Source organism: Pleurodeles waltl, chromosome 3_1 (genome assembly GCF_031143425.1).
Source record: "Pleurodeles waltl isolate 20211129_DDA chromosome 3_1, aPleWal1.hap1.20221129, whole genome shotgun sequence".
Taxonomy (NCBI): Eukaryota; Metazoa; Chordata; class Amphibia; order Caudata; family Salamandridae; genus Pleurodeles; species Pleurodeles waltl.
The window spans coordinates 164,311,149-164,329,093 of NC_090440.1; the positions used below are offsets into that span (position 1 = coordinate 164,311,149).

General features: G+C 43.8%; 1 protein-coding gene across 12 annotated transcripts in view; it reads left to right on the forward strand.

Moving 5' to 3' along the window:
* HERC1 (HECT and RLD domain containing E3 ubiquitin protein ligase family member 1) overlaps window positions 1–17,945 on the forward strand; it is a 1,155,039-nt gene that overhangs the window by 121,943 nt on the left and 1,015,151 nt on the right. For all 12 annotated transcript variants that reach the window (XM_069222059.1, XM_069222062.1, XM_069222061.1 and 9 more), the window contains exon 13: window positions 7,301–7,426. In XM_069222059.1, the coding sequence (XP_069078160.1) occupies window positions 7,301–7,426 (126 nt within the window). The remainder of the gene's footprint in view (window positions 1–7,300; window positions 7,427–17,945) is intronic.

Below are 17,945 nucleotides of genomic sequence, written 5' to 3' on the forward strand. Positions count from 1 at the left end.
TCTCAGAACAATTTTCACCCATTTCAAATTAATTCTGAGCAAATTCTTTCTTACCTGCTCTCCCTCTCCAAAGCTGGTCTTTCCCATGCATCAGTCAAGATTCACCTAGCAGCTATAGCCTCTTCAGATGATCGGCTGACATGCCGTCTATTGGCTCAACCAGAGTCATCAAACAGTTTATGAAAGGGCTGTTCCGCACCTTTCCTCCGGTACGCTTACCTCCGCCAGAGTGGCACCTTAATATTGTTCTCTCCCAACTCATGAAAGCTCCTTTTGAGCCCATTCATAGGGCGGAACTCAAGTACATCACCTGGAAAGTGTCAACCTTGCTCGCTCTCACCTCTACCAGGAGAGTCAGTGATATACAGGCGTTCACTACAAAAGAACCCTTTTTAGTTTTCTCTGAGGACTTCGTTATGCTCCGAACCAATCCCAAATATATTCCTAAAGTTCCATCTTCGTTCCACCTCAATGAACCCGTTATTCTACGAACCTTTTTTCCAAGCCCTACTACGATAGCAGAGAGAACTCTCCACTCTTTGGACATCAAACAATGCCTAAAATTTTATCTGCAAAGTACCAAGCACATCAGAAAATCAGACCAACTCCTAGTATCTTATTCTCTGGGACGTCAGGGAACAGGAGTAACCAAGGCCACTATAGCCCGATTGATTTCTTCAGCAATCCAATTTTGTCACACCAAGGCAGGAAAACCCTTGACTAGGTGCCCGAGAGCCCACTCCACAAGAGCAGTCTCCACATCGGCTGCTTTGTTTCAAGGTATTGCCCGTGATAAAATTTGCCAGGCTGCGACATGGAAAACTACGCACTCCTTTACGCAGCACTATTGTCTGGAGTCATCACAAAGAACAGACTCTCTAGTAGGGCAAGCTGTGCTACGCCATCTCTTTCATTAAGGTGAGACCTTTCCTTAGTTATAGTCATATGGTTTGAGATGCAAATAACCAAGTTTCTATTATGCTTCCATGTGAATACGTAAGGTGTATGTATGTATTTATGGATGTATATATATATAAATATGTGTGTATATATATATAAATATATATATATATTGATATCGGTATTTACAGCATGAAATTTTATATATATATATATATTTATATATATATATATACACGTACTTAAAGTATCGGTATTCTTTCGTAACTCACGTTCAGAAATGTATGAGTTTAATATGATTATTATTATTATTTATATTTGAGACAGAGGGTCTTCATGCTCGCACCCTCCACCCACGCTGCATACAATGTTTATCAACCATACTGCTGTCTATTCAGATTCAAGCATGTGAATTTATGAAAGATCCAATACTGGATAAGAAAACAAGTTACGTACCTGTAACTACAGTTATCCAGTATTGGTATCTTTCATAAATTCACATGCGACCCACCCTTTTCCCCTTTGATGCTCGCATTTCCTCTCAGGTTTTAAATTTTTCACTCTTGTGCTGGAAAATCTGAGGAAGGGAGCTTCTCTGGAGAAGGTTCTAGGGGGTGCTGGTGCCTGATTGGACAGCAGGCAGGTTTGGGTCCTTTCACAAAAGGACATGGATAGGCTATGTGAGCAAGTGCTGGCTCCATTATAGCCTATGGCAAAAAAAAATTATTTATTGCTATTTTATGTACTGTGGGACTCCCACTTCGACGGGGATGATTCAAGCATGTGAATTTATGAAAGATACCAATACTGGATAACTGTAGTTACAGGTAAGTAACTTGTTTTCTTTTTTGCCACATTAAATGGAAAAAAAGAGCGCGATCGTGCTGCTACAGTCACTCGTAGTGAAACCTATCAGCAAAAGTGCAGTTCTCTACGTAACCAGCAAATGTGAACTATGTAACAGGGTTGATGTCATGCAAAGCGCTCAACTTCTGCCAAGCGAGATCGCGCTGCGAAAAAGATAAAAAGTAGTCCACAAACGTGACGGAAAACAGCGAGCTTCGCATGTTTTCAGTTCTTGGTTGCTACGCTCGAGGAGGGCTAACCACTGGAAAAGGCATGACGTATGCATTCCTTCCACTAATGAAAGCAATCAGATTTTATCAGGCAAGCCCACGAACCAATGAAAGACACTGACATGACATGGACGGGGCTCCGGCCCTTTTCTAACTACTAAAGCGTGTTGCATGCGATACGCATGCACCAGCGCATGCGACGCAGGCTTTACCCTAAAAAGGAGTATGATGCACTTTAAAAAAAAAAAAAGCACATTAGCCCTCGCTGCGTCATAATGCTTTTTAAATTTAGTTTTAGTTTTAGTTACACTGCAGAGCATCTGCACTGCTGTACAGCTTAGTTACAAAACATTGCCAAAGCCAATGTCTCTCATAAGCTAGACCTATTGGATTTGCCAATGCTTGTTCTTTGAGCCATTAGCAGGGTATTTTTATTGTTAGTGCATTAATAAATCATGCCTGATGAAAGCCTGGGAAGTGGAAGTACTGAGGTATCTGCAGATGTTTCAGGTGAGTGGTGCAGTCCAGAATGTAGAGGAAAGGGGGTAAGAGGGGTATAGGTGTCTTCAGGATCAGAAGCGTAAGGGAGGTTTCCTTTCTGTGCCTTCTCTGCACGCCTCACAGGTTTGTTCTGTCTCCACCCACCTTCTCTTTTTGCAAGGGTTTCAGGCGTGGAGAAGTAGATCTTTAATGACTCAATAGGGTTTGAAGCTGTTTTTTGGGGAGTCAGTAACTCCTCCTGGGCGTTAGGAATCTGTACTTCAATATCCCTCTAGCTCAGGAAGCATAACTTTGTTATAAATGCCTTACGTGTAATGGGAATATTTAATACATATTTGGGTTGTATGAAGAGGAAATAAATAATTTGTAATGCGTTCCTGGATTTACCCAGAAATCCCACTTAATTTATTTTAGGCATCAAGAATTAGCAACGTGTTCCTCCTTTGAGCTAGGATCAGTGATCCCTTTTGAAGAGAATCAGAATTATTAATGGATTATAGATTCTTCCCGTGCACTTCAGCTTAGACATTTTCATTGTGTAGTGCTGGTCGTATATTCCCTTCTGTATGGCAACTTACACTGGCAGGTTTGCCTCCAGACAGTGAAAACACATCTGGCTCTTCGTCTATGTATGTATGTATGTATGAGTACAAACTTTAAACAGCAGCCATCAATCAGGGCAGACAAACTTCTCCCCTGTGGGAGCTTGGATGGATGCCGTAAAAGGGCTGTGCTGCAAGCTGAGCAAACACAGATTCCAACAAGTAGGAGTAGGTAGCAGTTAAGCAATGGTAAAAGCTACAGTAGCAGTAGAAGTAGCAGATATGAGTACTTGAAAGTAAAAGAAGGCATAAGTAGAAATAATCAAAGGAGAAAGAGTAGCGGTAATTCTAGGAGTAGGTGCAAGAGTATGAATCTGTGTAGGGTAAGAATAGTGTGAGTAAGAGTTTGAACAGAAGTAAATAGGATTGTGTGGGAGTAAGATCAGGAGTATGTATGGATAATAGAAAGAAGTGGGAGTGAAATCTAGAGCAAGCGGGAGCTGGAGTAAATGTAAGCATACATTATGAGAAGGTAGGAGCAGGTTCAAGTAAGAGTGTAAGTAAGTAAAATAGGTGTAAATAGAAGTAATGTGAGGTGTGAGCTTGAGCAAAAGTAGGTCTGAGTACGAACATAGGCAGGAGTAGACAGAATAAGTGGAATTAAAAAGTAAGAGTAAGAATAGAATGGTAAGATTATGTAGAAGTAATAGTAATATTAGGTATAAGTTGGGCTAAGAGTAGCTTTAGGAGTATAAGTAAGCAGGACTAAGTAGACACACGAGTAGGACTAAGATTATGTGTAAGAGTATGAAAAGGAGCAATTAGGACAAAGATTATAAGAAATGAAGAGTAGTAGTAAACAAAATTAAGATGAGAAATTGGAGGTAGGTAAAAGTAGGTAGGAATAAGTAGGACTAAGTAGGAGTAAAAGAATAAGGAGCAAGCGAGAGTAGGGGTACGAGCATGAATAAGTAGTATGTAGGAGAAAGTAGAAGAGTGGTAGGAGACGTAGGAGGAAGTAGCACTAAAATTAGAAGCACATAAGAGTATACAGGAGGAAGAATGGGAGTAAATAGCAGCAAGTAGGGGTAAGTATGAGTAAGAATAGGCATACGAAGGGCTACCCAGAAGAGCTGAAGTATGTAGATGTAATAGTATTAGAAGGTAGGTTCAAGTAGGGGTAGGTAGGACTTAGCGTAACAAAATAATAAAGGTGTTGGAAAATACAGTAGCACATTTAAACAAAAGAATAGCAGTAAGTTAATGTAATAGGATTAAGCGGAGAAATGAGTAAGAGCAAGAGGAAGTAGGCGTAACATATAAGTGGAAGCAAAAGTATGTAAGAGTATGTTGGAATAATATAATGTAAGAGTAGGAACAAAAATGAGGTGTAAGAGAAAGAAGGAAGTTCATTAAGAGGGTAAGTAGCAGAGTAAAAGGAAGTATGAAAAGAATGAGTAGAAAAAAAAATCAGTAGGGGTATCTTTAGGAGTAACTCTGGACATAAGTAGGAAAAGTTGGTGCTGGTAGAATTAAGTGCAAGAGTAATGAAAGTAAGACTGAAAGACAAAGATGAGAAAAGAAAGATGAAAAGACAGCAAATCCTTTCATATTCTTCTAAGAGTCCAGTGCTAATAAAGCCTGGCATATTCATTTATACACTCATCAGATGAAGAGCAAGGACCTTCCATTAAGCAGAATTGTAACATGCTTCACTTAGCCACTGGTGTGCGGCTGAAATAGGTACCATTTATGTGTTTTATAGTGCTCACAAACAGCAGATGCATGTTACTTTGTACTAGTTGAAAACACACATTACAATTGTAATGTAATGTAAATTGCATTTCTACCATGCAGCTGTTACTCGGAGGAGTGTACTGGCGCACAGCACTAATGTGAACACTATTGGGAGAAAAAACCCTCAGCCTTTGTAAAGAACCAAGTTTTCAATTTTTTTTGAAATAGGAAAGTCACAGAAATACTCCAAAGTTCTACTGGTAGCTTGTTCCAGAAGAAAGGTCCCAAAAAGAAAAAAAGACCTGTCCTGATTCTGGACCTCCTAGGGATTTTGACCAGAAAAAGGTTAGAGGAACGCAACGTCTACAGGGCACATAAATGCAAATCCTTTTTCCCAAGGTAGCCCGTGCGCAATTGATGAAGGGCCTTTATGGGTCAAGAGCAGAGTTTTGAAGTGAATTATTTTCCTAACAGGCCACCAGTGCAAATCTGTAAGGTGTGTGGAGACGTGTTCTTAGGGGTAAATCCAGCAATAAGCGGGCTGCCACATTTTGGACCACCTGTAGTTTATTTACCAGATAGTCCGGCAGACCCAAATACAAAGCATTAGCATAGTAGAGTCTGCATGTATTTAGCGCCTGTATTACCAGTTTCCGTGCAGGGAGTGTAAGAAGATACAAAAACGTCCTTAGTACTCGTACAGACCAAAACAGACCCCAACTACAGCATTGACCTGTGACCGAAAGGAGAGCTCCCCATCTAACTTAATGCCAAGATTTTTGACAGCATTTGTTTGCCGTATTGGTGGAGGGGCATCTACTGGCCAAAAGGATTTTCAAGGCTTTTCAGCTCTTTCCCCAAAAAAGAGTACCTCCATTTTCTAGGCATTGTATTTCAGCTGATGGTGTGTCATCCATAGAAAGACAACTGATAAACAGGATCTGATTTTTTTTTTTTCCCCCGCGGAACATTTCATTCTTATGCCAGGTAAAAAGAAGCTGGGTATTTTCAGCATAAGAGATTAGTTTAGCTCCCAGGGACTCAGCCAGAAATGCTAAAGGGGTGAGGTAAATGTTGAATAGAGTGGGGCTTAAAGCCAAACCCTGAGGTGCACCCACCTGAAGAACACTTGACCCGGAAGAAAATGCCGGTCACCACACCTCTTGTCCCCTACCTTCCAGGAAATAAGCCAACCAATCTAAGGCAAGTCCTCTAATACCAATGGCACAGAGATGGGCAAGGAGAGTGGGATGGAGAAACATGTCGAAGGCTGCTGACAGATCAAGTAATATTAGCACTGCATTGCCCCGACATCAAGAGAACCCCTTATATGGTCCTCCACCTACACTAGAAAAACCCGATTAACGACAATGCAGTGATTTCCACTGACAGAGGTACAATTTCTTTCAAAATGGGATGCACACAGACATGGTCTCTGTAAATTGCTGTGTTATGAAGAAGTACAAGAAAAGATTTCTAATTTCCATGTGGGCAGCACTTTTGAATTGTTTGGATAAAGCTGAACCGATGCCTGGGAGCAGAACAGTGATTTTTAAGGGTCTTTGACACCCAGCAGCAGCCTGCATGTTTTCACTTGAACTCACCATTCTAAAGAGAATGTATATAGTAGGTAAGCTAATGTTTGACGAATGTGACACTGGTTGTCAATCCCTGCCCGCTTTCCTTGCTCTCTCTGCTGCCAGTGGGAGGTGTTTAGGAAGGAGCCCGATCTTCCTTCCAACACAGCATTGCCACAGATAAGCACCAAAACAAACACAGACGGCTCCTGGTAGCTCAGCTCATGCTCTCGTAGACAGGAGGCTGTGAGCTGATGAGTATATTATTAAGAAGCAGAGTGAGGACACTGCAGCATACACTAGGATGGAGTGACATTGCCAAAATGTCTACAGCCATGGGGTATGGGTCTCCTCAGCTCTGAAGTGTAAGGCCTGTATGTGGGAGCCATGCAGGTATTGCCAGAGCTTGTAAAGCAAGTAATCCAGCATTGTCAAAGGCAACCGAGCTAGTGTCAAATACTGTGAAGGGTTGGACGGAGGGGTGTTTTGTGGGGACGGGATTCAGTAAAATTGGGGGCAGGAGGGAAGATATGCTGCACTAGGAAGTATTGTGAACAGAGCAAAGGGGCGGTTTCAGTAAGGAGGAGAGTTTACAGCTGGGACTAATTAAATCCTGAGTCTCCGCATGCATTGCTCCTCAGCTAGGTTTGCTTTATACAAATAGCGCTACATACATTACGGCTGCAAGGGATGGCAGTACAGGTTTTTAGTGCAGTTTGACAAATAAACTCTCTTCTCCGTGCTACTTGAAGGCGTTGCTCAAGTGCCTTTGCTTTATTTTTTCACTTTATAATGGTAAGTGTAAACATTGTATGTACATGCTTAAATCACTTTACCATAAAGCAGTCAGGTTTGATCTTCATTATAGTAAACAACCTATTTATCTATTTCTGTTACTATTTGAAATTATCATAGTACTTAAATGTACAATTGTAACTTGTTTTTTGTATTTTTTATTTTTAACTAGGTTGTGATTGAGACCTTGTCGGTTGGTGCCACAATGTTATTACCTCCCTTACGAGAGAGAATGGAATTGTTACATTCACTCTTACCCCAGGGACCTGATAGATGGGAAAGTTTATCAAAAGGACAGGTAAGATCAAAAATTACATTTCATAGTGTAGAATTTATTTTATCGATACTGTTTTATATGGGCAGTATTAGTGTCACTACTGCATAGTGCCATATTGATATTCGCTTTGATTCACATACATTTGGGGTACTTAATGTGAAAATTGTGTTATGTAACTTGTTAATGCCTGCAAAATAGGCAGAATTGTTAAACAGTGCTTAATATGAGCTGATGGTTGCCGATGGTACCCACAGACACTCGCTTGTGGACCGGCAATTTTATCTTGGAGGATAAGAGCAAGAGAGAAAAAGAAACGATTAAGATGGCAGAAGAAAATGAGTTCACATAGAGAGAAAGCAGGAACATGAAAGAGTGAGATAAAGAGGCAGGGTCTATTTGAGAGGGGGTTAAAGAGGCATCGGGTGGGTTCCAGACTACACAGCCCGGTATTCTGTGCTCCAACATTTAATTTCGCCTGCCGCTGGCTTCTGAGCAGATCTTTGCTCACCCGCATTAGTTCTTTTACAGATTAAGCACTGAACACTTGAGAATCTTGGTTTTTCCCCTTTGGACCAGTGACTGTGAGTTAATATGTTGTGAAGAAAAAAAGAGGACTGAAAAACAACATAAAAAATCCAATAAGTAGGATTCTTCCATTTGCTGGAGGAGGTTGCCCTGACACAGGGGCTGAAGGACCTTGTTAATATCTCTTAATCCTCTGCACAGTGACCTAAAAGGAGATACTGCCAACACTAAAACATTTTACAATGAAATTAAAGTGCCTGTCTTGCAGGGTCCTGGACGTGGAACAGAAAGTATAGTTGAATGAAAAGAAAAAGATACAGATCTTTTAGGGACAAATGTAAGGAATAGCGTCTAGACTAAATGAAGTACCTTGAGTCCAGTGTGGGTGGGTTTTGGTGATCCTACTGGAGGGAGTTGAGATACAAGACTGTCTGAGAAGGGGCTCACACATTTAGATCCTTCAAATTCTTGCAGAGATGACCATGTTATAGCATCTGTAGGTTCCACAGTAAGATTGCTGGTGGAGTACCAGGAAAAAGATGTTTATTTTCACATGTGAACTTTGCTAGGGCAGTTATGGAAATATAGACTCAATACCGTATTTATTGTTTTATGAAGACATTATGAAGGACTGTGTAGGAGGGAAAAGTATAAAGTGCTTGAGGTACAAACAAAGGGGGGGCGGGACTACCGGGTGGCATGGAGTTTCCTCAGTGTATCTTTTTGTATTACTTTTTCATTTGAAATTCTACTTTCCCTTTCACACTACTAAGAGTGTAAACCGTTTTGAGTTTGTTCTTCTTGTCAAAACTTAATTTCATGGTTCTGTTTGAGCTTTAACTTACTGCCACCTATCTGTACATCAATACTACAAGACTCTGATCTTAAAAAAAAGTTAGTGTCTTATGTTTTGCTCTGAACAATAAGTGGCATTTAATACCTGTGTTGCAGCAAAGATGTAACCTAATTGTATAATTGTTTTGGAACTTACCAAATGCACTCCTTGCAGCCATTGTTTCTTACCCCAGTGTCCTGGTGATTCACAGGGTAGCTCCCTTTGGGTCAGAGAGTAGCTCCTGTTTCTGTTGTTGCTAATATTTACCCATGCTGGACTCATTTGCTCATGTGTCAATAATAGGATGACCACCTGCATTGAGGCAAATTCTGGACAGGACTGTAAAAAATTCAGGACAAAGGGTAAAACTTCAGGACAAACATTCAGGACGAAGGGTCAAAATTCAGGACAAAAATTCAAGAACAAATGTCACTTTTACAGAGACACCCAAGAGAGGCCATGCCTCACTATGTTATCAGTGCATTTATTCACTCTTTTTTAACATAGCAAATCATTTATTCACTGTGGTATTTTTGTGCTTGCCTCCTGGTATGCTACATTCAGGTGTCACATCATGTCCTTTTTCAGTAGTAAATTAATTTCCTTCACCACTGTGTCAAGGACCTCACCCCTACCCAAATCGACCCAATTCTTCTTGAAGAGAAAGTAACAGCAACATTTTGGTTATGTTTCGGAACATTTTAAAACCCCTGGCAAACAGTTTGGGAAACATTAAGGTAATTAACATCTGGCTCTCCCCAGCTGCCCATGGACTTTCAACCTAAAAAAAAGCATGAGGCAGGGTAGGTGGTGTGGGCGACAGTCTCACACCTAATGTCAGGATGTGAGGTATCCACAACTTGCCTGTAGTCTCATAGCACTAGAGTGTATGTCTGGGACTCTACATTCATCTCAGAACTGGGAGCCAGGACTACAATTCAAATATAATAATAAAAGAGGAGGGTGAAATCGAGATGAAATGGGAGATCTACTGCAACTGATTCAGAGGGTTGTTGCTAAGAACTGGATGAATAAGGAAGAGAAGGACAAGGTGGGACAATTCCTAAAATAAGACAAGATGAGTCCACCAAGACTATTGAAAGGCATTGGGTACCTGGGGAGTTGTCTCTGCAGACAGGAGAGAAACAGAAGTGGCACTGTCAAGTGGTTGAACAAGCAGCACCCACCCACCTCGGCAAACTCTTCTGGTGCAATGGTCTGCTGTGCGTGCTTTTGAAGGGTGAGCAGGGGCCACAGCCCTTGCAAGGTTGTGCATGTCAATTGCCCACTTTGTCTTAAAATGGTTTTGAAATTGAGCAAAAACCAAACTAGTGATCTGGGTTATCATAAGTGTCAATACACATAGAATCTTCAAAATATTTGGGATGTAATTTGCACAAACAAAATGTAAAAATCTTAAATTGGAATTAGTGTATCTTTAACATGTGAGAGAGTTTTCCACTTTATATACAATTAGACCTCAGATTGAACAGGGAACCAGTTACCTTTCCATACCTAGTGATTAATATCTGCCATTCTGGATGGAAATCTCAGCAGAGCGTCACGTTCCCTCCAAGCCGAGATTGCTTTTTGGTTTTCCCTTCTGCTTTTTGTAGTGGGCTACGACCACGTGGCACTAGTGAAGATGGTGGGCTACCACGGGGATAGTATTATTTTGAAAACCTTCCCCTGCTCATCCTTCATTCCTTCTTCAGACATGTCAGACATCTGCACTGGCCGCCACTATAATCTACACCACTTTACTCTGTACTACTGCATTCTGCACCAATACACTCTATACCACTTTACTCTGCATAACTCCACTCTATGCCTCTGCACTTTACAGCACTATACTCTGCACCACTTTACACTACTCCACTCTATGCCACTGCACCACTCTACACTACTGCACTCTGTCACTATTGTATGCCATTCTACTCCACTGCACTCTATGCCACTCTACTCTGCCCCATGCCACTCTGTGCCACTGCACTCTACACCAATGCACTCTAAACAACTGCACTGTATGCCACTGCCTTTACTCTGCACCACTGTACTTTACGCCAATGCTCTCTGTACCACTCTACTCTACTCCACTCTACACCACTGCACTGGCACTCTACTCTGCAACATTACACTCTCTTCCACTGTACTTTACACCACTCTACTCTGTACTATTGCATTCTATGCCACTCTACTCTGCATCACTCCACTCAATGCCTCTGCACTATACTCTTTACCTCACTGCACTCTATGCCACACAAGTCTACTCTGCACTCTGTGCCACTGCACCACTCTGCAGCACTGCACTTTCTACCACTGTATTATATGCCACTCTACTCCACTACAATCTGCCACTCTACTCTGCCCATGCGACTCTGCCACTGCACTCTATGCCAATGCACTCTAAACAACTTCACTATACTCCACTGCCCTCTACTCTGCACCACTGTATTGTACGCCACTGCTCCCTGTGCCACTCTACTCACTCTACACCACTGCACCGACACTCTACTCTGCAACATTTCACTCTCTGCCACTGCACTCTACACCACTCTACTCTGTACTACTGCACTCTATGCCACTCTGCTCTGTATCACTCTACGCCAAGCACTATACTCTAGTCTGCACTGCACCACTCTATACTATTCCACTCTGCGCCACTGTACTCTATGCCACGTGAGTCCACTCTGCACTCTAAGCCACTGCACCATTCTACACTCCTGCACTCTCTGCCACTCTATTGTATACCATTCTACTCTGCCTCACGCCACTCTATGCCACTGCACTCTAGACCACTGCACTGTACGCCAGTGCACTTCAAACAATTGCACTGTACCCCACTGCACTTTACTCTGCACCACTGTGCTCTACGCCACTGTTCCTATGGCACTCTACCCACTCTACACCACTATGCCACTAACCTTTAGCCATTCTGAACTGCAGCCACTCTGGTGTATAACATGGCTAAAACACATTGGCAAAGCCAATAACTCCTTTTAGATGTGACCTATTGGCTTTGCCAATGTTTGTTCGTACTATGAGGTACTGAGGTCCCTGAAAGAACTGTGAATGTGTAATCCTTATTTTAGGATTGAATCTGTTTTATTGACATTTCATCATATACATTTCCACCTACAACCACTGGCCGGTGGATTAAATTGAATAAAACTTATAACAAAATACCATGCCTCCCCGTAACATTCCTATATCCTGCGTTATTGCCTGTTCACTCTCTTCCCCCTTCCCACTAGCCCTCTCCAACTCATCGCCAGGGCTGTAGTAAAGCTCGTCAAGCTCAGCACTTGCAAATAGCGCTGGGACATCAGCTCTCTGAACGCTTCAAGGAAGGAGATACAGGGCCCCAATACCTTATCAAACTGGCGTAGGGATCCCATGGCCATTGCCGTCAATTTTTCCATCCCCAGGACATCCCACAGCTTGTGTAGCCAGTCCACCTGTGAGGGCACCAACTCTGAGCCCCATCTAGCTAAAAGTAGTTGTTTGGCAGCTCCAGTCGCAAGTGTGATGACCCTACCCTTCGGAGTCCTGAGAGGGTAGGTCTGTCGGTTTTGGGAGCCCCAGTAAAACATAGCTGTGGAAACGGGGCATTGCTGTGTCGTACAGTCTGTCAATAGCATCCAGCATGTTCTCCCAGAAGGCAGCCAAACGCGGACATTGCCATAGAATATGTGTGAGTGTACCCTTCTGGCCACACCCCCGCCAGCAACTGTCCGTGGTGCCCGTCCGCCAGCCACCCGCGCCAGAGTGTTATACCAGTAATGCGCTATTTTCAGAAGGAATTCCTTGGTAGTCATACTAAAGGACTTTACACGTGCTCTGTGCAGCACATCCCGCCATTCCTTATCGATAAAGGCCTGCCCATATTCGACCTCCCACCTCTGCCTCGCTGAAGTCCGGAGGAGAGCCGGTCGCACCAATAGGAAGCCATAAATATCAGAGATAGGTTTCTTATCTGATGAGCGCTTCAACAGCCAGAGGGAAGGAGGGGCCGAGCCACGTGGGGTCTCACAGCCGGGGACAAAACCCAATGTCTGATAGCCAAGTACTACCAGTAGACCTCCTGTGGGAGACTGTAAATCTCCGTAAGTTGGGGAAACTCCAAGATCCCCCTACGTATCAAGCAGATCCGCCACCCTTTTACAATTGGAGTTCTGCCACGATTGGTAGGCAGACCCCAAGAATGCAGGGGGGAAAAACCGGGTTGCCAATAATTGGCATTTGTGGGGATATGGTTGTGGACAAGGCCCTTTACGTTTGTACTTTATCCCTCACTTCCATAGTTGCTCACAGGACCGGGGACATATATGCACTTCTCGGACGACACACCCTCGTCAGCCAGGGGACCTTACAAATATGGACCCCCGCAACTGCCTGGTCAATGAAACACCAGTACTTTTCAGTACTTGTATGAGACCATTCCACTAAGTATTGCAGTTTGGCAGCCTGATAGTACCCCAATAAGTATGGAACCCCCAGGCCCCCTCTGACTGCGGCAGGTAGGCCTGCTCCTTTGACATTCGCACCTTCTTGCCTGCCCCTTTTGAAATCCCAAATCAACCTTTGCATTGACTCTAAGACGCCCAACGGGGGCTGTAGTGCTAGAACTTGCATGATGAACAGCACTTTAGGCATAAGAGTCATCTTCACAGCTGCAATACCCCCAGCCACGAAACACCGAATCCTCTCCACCGGGCCAGAGCCATGCAGGGCATTATAGTTACGTTCCGCGATAGCCACCGGCGTGGGTCGTATCTGCAAGCCTAGGTATTGTATTTCTTGCAGGACCCGAACAAAAGGCATGAGGGGTCTCAAGTCCTCCACGTCCTTCTCGATCACCATCAGATTAAGAATAGAGAATAGAATAGAATAGAGAATTTAGATAGGTTAGTTTTAAAGCCCGCAACTCATTCAACACTGTCCCAAGGGAGGGCTTTGGTTCCGTCAGATACAGCAGCACATCGTCAGCATAGATTGCTATTTTATGGGATCTGCCCCCCATTGTGATGCCCCTGATGGCCTGATTTTGCCGAATATGCTCTGTGAAGGGGTTCCATATACAGCGCATACAACAGCAGTGAGAGAGGACAGCCCTGCCTAGTCCCCCTGGCAATAGAGAAAATATCTAACAGTCCACCATTCACACTCACTTGGGCCTGGGGAAGACGATAATTGCTCCGCACCTTGTCGCAAAATCTCGGCCCCAAACCGTACCGAGAATAAAATAAAAAAACTCCAATGCACCTCGTCGAAGGCCTTCTCCGCATCGATAGAAAGCAATATCGAGGGGATTCGGGCCCGTTGTTCCTTCCAGGTTCTGTCTGGAATGAACACGGTTTGATCCGGGTCTATTAGGCCCTGCATATAGGGGTCCAACCTGTGCACCAAGATGTCAGAAAAAAGTTTAGCTTCCACATTCAGTAATGTGATCGGTCAGTACGATGTACACCGAGTTGGGTCGTTGCCGGGCTTCCGGATAACTGCAATAGTGCCCGTACGGATTGACTTGTGCATCGATCCGGCAGAAGCAAAACCATTGAACAACCTTGCCAGCACCAGAGCCAGGAGCTCACCAAAAATCTTATAAATTCCACCCCAAACCCGTCCTGTCCTGGCGCGTTCCCCACTCGAAGCCGCCTGATAGCCTCTAGGACCTCTGTGGGAGTAATATCCTTGTCTAACTCACTGGCTAGCGCATTAGGCACTTGGGGCAAGGGTATCTCATCTAAGTAACTCACTGTTGCCCTCTCATCTAGCATCTCTGCAGTATATAATGAGGCATAGAAAGACTCAGATTCTTTCAGTATCCGCTCTTCATCTGTAGTGATCACTCACCCTCTTGTCTGTATGGAGATTATCCGGCGGTGTGCCACCAGAGCGCGCAACCGGTGCTCCAGAAGCCACCCTGCCTTATTGCCCCCTGCATAGTACATCTGTTTAGTGCGCAGAAGGGCGAATTCTGACCCATCATATCTATTGCTTTCAACTGTTTACGCATCACCATCAACTGACGCTTAACTCTCTGCGCACCCGTAGCCACATGCTGTCCTTCCAGCTCTCTTATCTGATCCTCTAGCTGCCGCCTCTTATCCCTCCACAAAGCGTTGGCACCAGCCGCAATACTATACACTGCCCCCTGACCACCGTCTTCAGACCGTCCCCACCGCAATCTCCGGCGTATCATTAAGGATTAGATATGATGTAATTGTATCCCTTAGTTCCTGACTAATTCCCTCAGCGGCAAGGAGCTTGGTATTTAGCTGCAATAGCTGGAGTCTTTTACTCAGGCCTGGCAGTGTAAGGCTTACTGTGATCGGAGCATGTTCAAACAAAGGTACCACCCCAATCCCTGAGTGCGTAATTGCATGCAGCAGTTCCAGGGAGGCCAGAAATAAGTCAAGTCTTGCATAGGTCTGGTGTGCGGCTGAAAAAAACGTATCGCCCGCAGGGTCTGGTTCTGTGCACGCCAAACATCCGTCATTCCCCCTTCCTCCAACCACTTTTGAAAACACACAGAGAATGCCCCTGCCTGTCCACTTCGCTGACCAATCTACATGAGTGTCAGGGACCAAGTTAAAATCCCCTCCTATGAGGACATCCGCATCCGTAGTAGCCAGCACCCGCCCAGTGGCCTCCCTCAAAAACTCCTCTTAGTGCTCATTAGGGCCATATACACAGGCAATCGTAATAGCACGCCCATTGAAATCTATGCGCAAGCAAATGAGTTGTCCGTTCATCTCAGCCCACACGCCTAATAGCTTCCTGGGAAATGTCGCCAGCAGAATTGCCCCTCACGCCCTCCTCCCCGGCCCAGAAGAATGGTATTGTCTATCAAACTATTGTGTTCTCAGCTTCTTCCAATCTGATCTCAACAAGTGTACCTCTTGGAGCAAGCATATGTCTCCCTTGGCCTCCCTCAGCATCGCTACCAGTGCCCGACGCTTCACCGGGGAACTGAGACCCCTAACATTAAGATTAAGTACTTTAACCGACATGCATGTTTGAGGAGATAGCGCCCGTGGGCCTATGAGGGACTCTTCTATTACCCAGTGATCCTGCCATTAACGCTGCTTCATCTAGCATTAGTTTGACTGTGATTCCCATGCCTTACTTTCTAACAACTAACTAACATTTTAAAACACAGTAAACACAGTCCGTTCCCCGCCTAGGAACTATGTAGAGACCCTCGTGGGGGATACACCAGAGTGTACTAAGACCTCACTGTCCCACACATCATTTCCACCGTAGGAGCTCCTCCGTCTCCCTTTAGACATCATTATTGCAGCTTTCACGTGGCATCTCCTCTCCGAATGCAAAGCACACCCAAAGCTCCCCACCTCAAGACGGGGCGGCCTCAGTCATTGTCACTATGGGCTCCTCACAGGCCAGCACCGATGACCTGCTAGGTTCCATGTCCTGTCTCCGGTGGGCCCTCCTGGTGATGCAACCTACGGAGCAAGTCCTCTCGTTCTTTCTTACTCTCTCTCTCCGATGGTTTAGGGGTTTTCTTCTTCCGTCGTAGAACTGATTGCCTCTGGTGTTCTTGATTCCTAGACCCCCCACCCCCCTCCACAAGGAGTCCATCGTTTCAAGAGGAGGGCTATCCCTCAAACTTAAATCCATGCCCGTGAGGGCTCCAGTCTCTGTAGATGAACGTAGACTGCGCAACTCGTTCCGCCACACAAATTGGAAACTGAAAGGGTGGCCCCATTTATATCGGATACCCCTTCCCTGAAGCAGGGTTGTGACAGGCCACTAGGCGTTTCGGCGCTGCAGTGTCTGTGGTGAGAGATCTTGAAACAGATATAGGTTATGGCCCTCAAAGTCTATGGCATTCTTGTCCCGGGCTGCAGTAAGAATTGGCTCCTTCTGCTTATAATAGTGAAGGCATGTGAGAATATCTTGTCGCTGGCGTGGAGTCTGAGAGGGATGCCCAGTCTGATGTGTCTGATCCAGTATGATATCTTGGTCGTCGAGTGCCGGCACCACATGTTTAAACAGATGGATTACAAATCCCTCCAGGGGTCCCACGATAGCCTGCGCTGGAACTCCTCGTATTCTAATCATCTCATACGTTTTTCAGCCCCCACAAATGTTTACTTCAAAGGAAATATTGTCTGCTTTGATGATAGGAAACAATATACAGATTGTGTAAGGTGTGCAATATGGTCTTGAACTGCAGAAATATAACTGTCAGATATAGTAGCAAATCAAAAGAAACACTTCCAACCACACACCTTAAAAGATGTAGCGTCCTACCCATGTAGACAAGTGCTCCAAATAGGTAGTATTGTTACAAATAAACAGGGTAACCCAGTATTCCCCACAGAACTGGGTAATCTAAATTTGTAAAGCACACAATGTTCATGGAGGAATTATTTACATACAAATATTTCATTCAGCAATATTAAATACTATTAATGTTGTAAGTAATCATAGATCAAATTCCATAAATAAATACATCTTCAAACAGCGTCTAATTAGTTTCTGGAAAAATGAAGAATTTTTATATAGTCACTAATAATATATTCCTCACTATAGCAAAGCAACAAAGAGAATTTTATTTTTCCTTTACATCCGAGGGACAGAAGGAGAGCACCAACCCTCCTGACTCTCCAACCACAAAAGGTTTGATCCTACATGCAGTCTTTTAAACAATCAGAAGTCACTCCAAATGTACTCCAGCAGCTCATGCAAAGAATTGTCATGAGTGATTCCAGCCCAGTGGGAGTTTACATATCTGTGGTGAAATTACATCGTCCTTTCTTTATACTGGAGTAACTGACTAGCATTGGATGTGCCGGACGAAAAGGATTTAGCAGTGCTGTTCTAGGAAGTTGATGTTGAAAGCAACAATTATTGTGATTTAATCCACTTTGACACATTGTCCTGAGGATGGTCTGATGGACAATTTGAACCTTGGGAGACTCTACATGACACAAAAAATGTGCATTGTTGCTTTGCTATATTGATGAATATATTATTAGTAAATATATAAAAATTCTTCATTTTTCCAGAAACAAATTACATGCTGTTGGAAGATTTATTCATTTATGGAATTTGATCTATGGTTAATTATAATATTAATAGTCTTTAATATTGCTGAAATATTTATATGCAAATAATTCCTCCATGAATATTGTTTGCTTTACCATATAG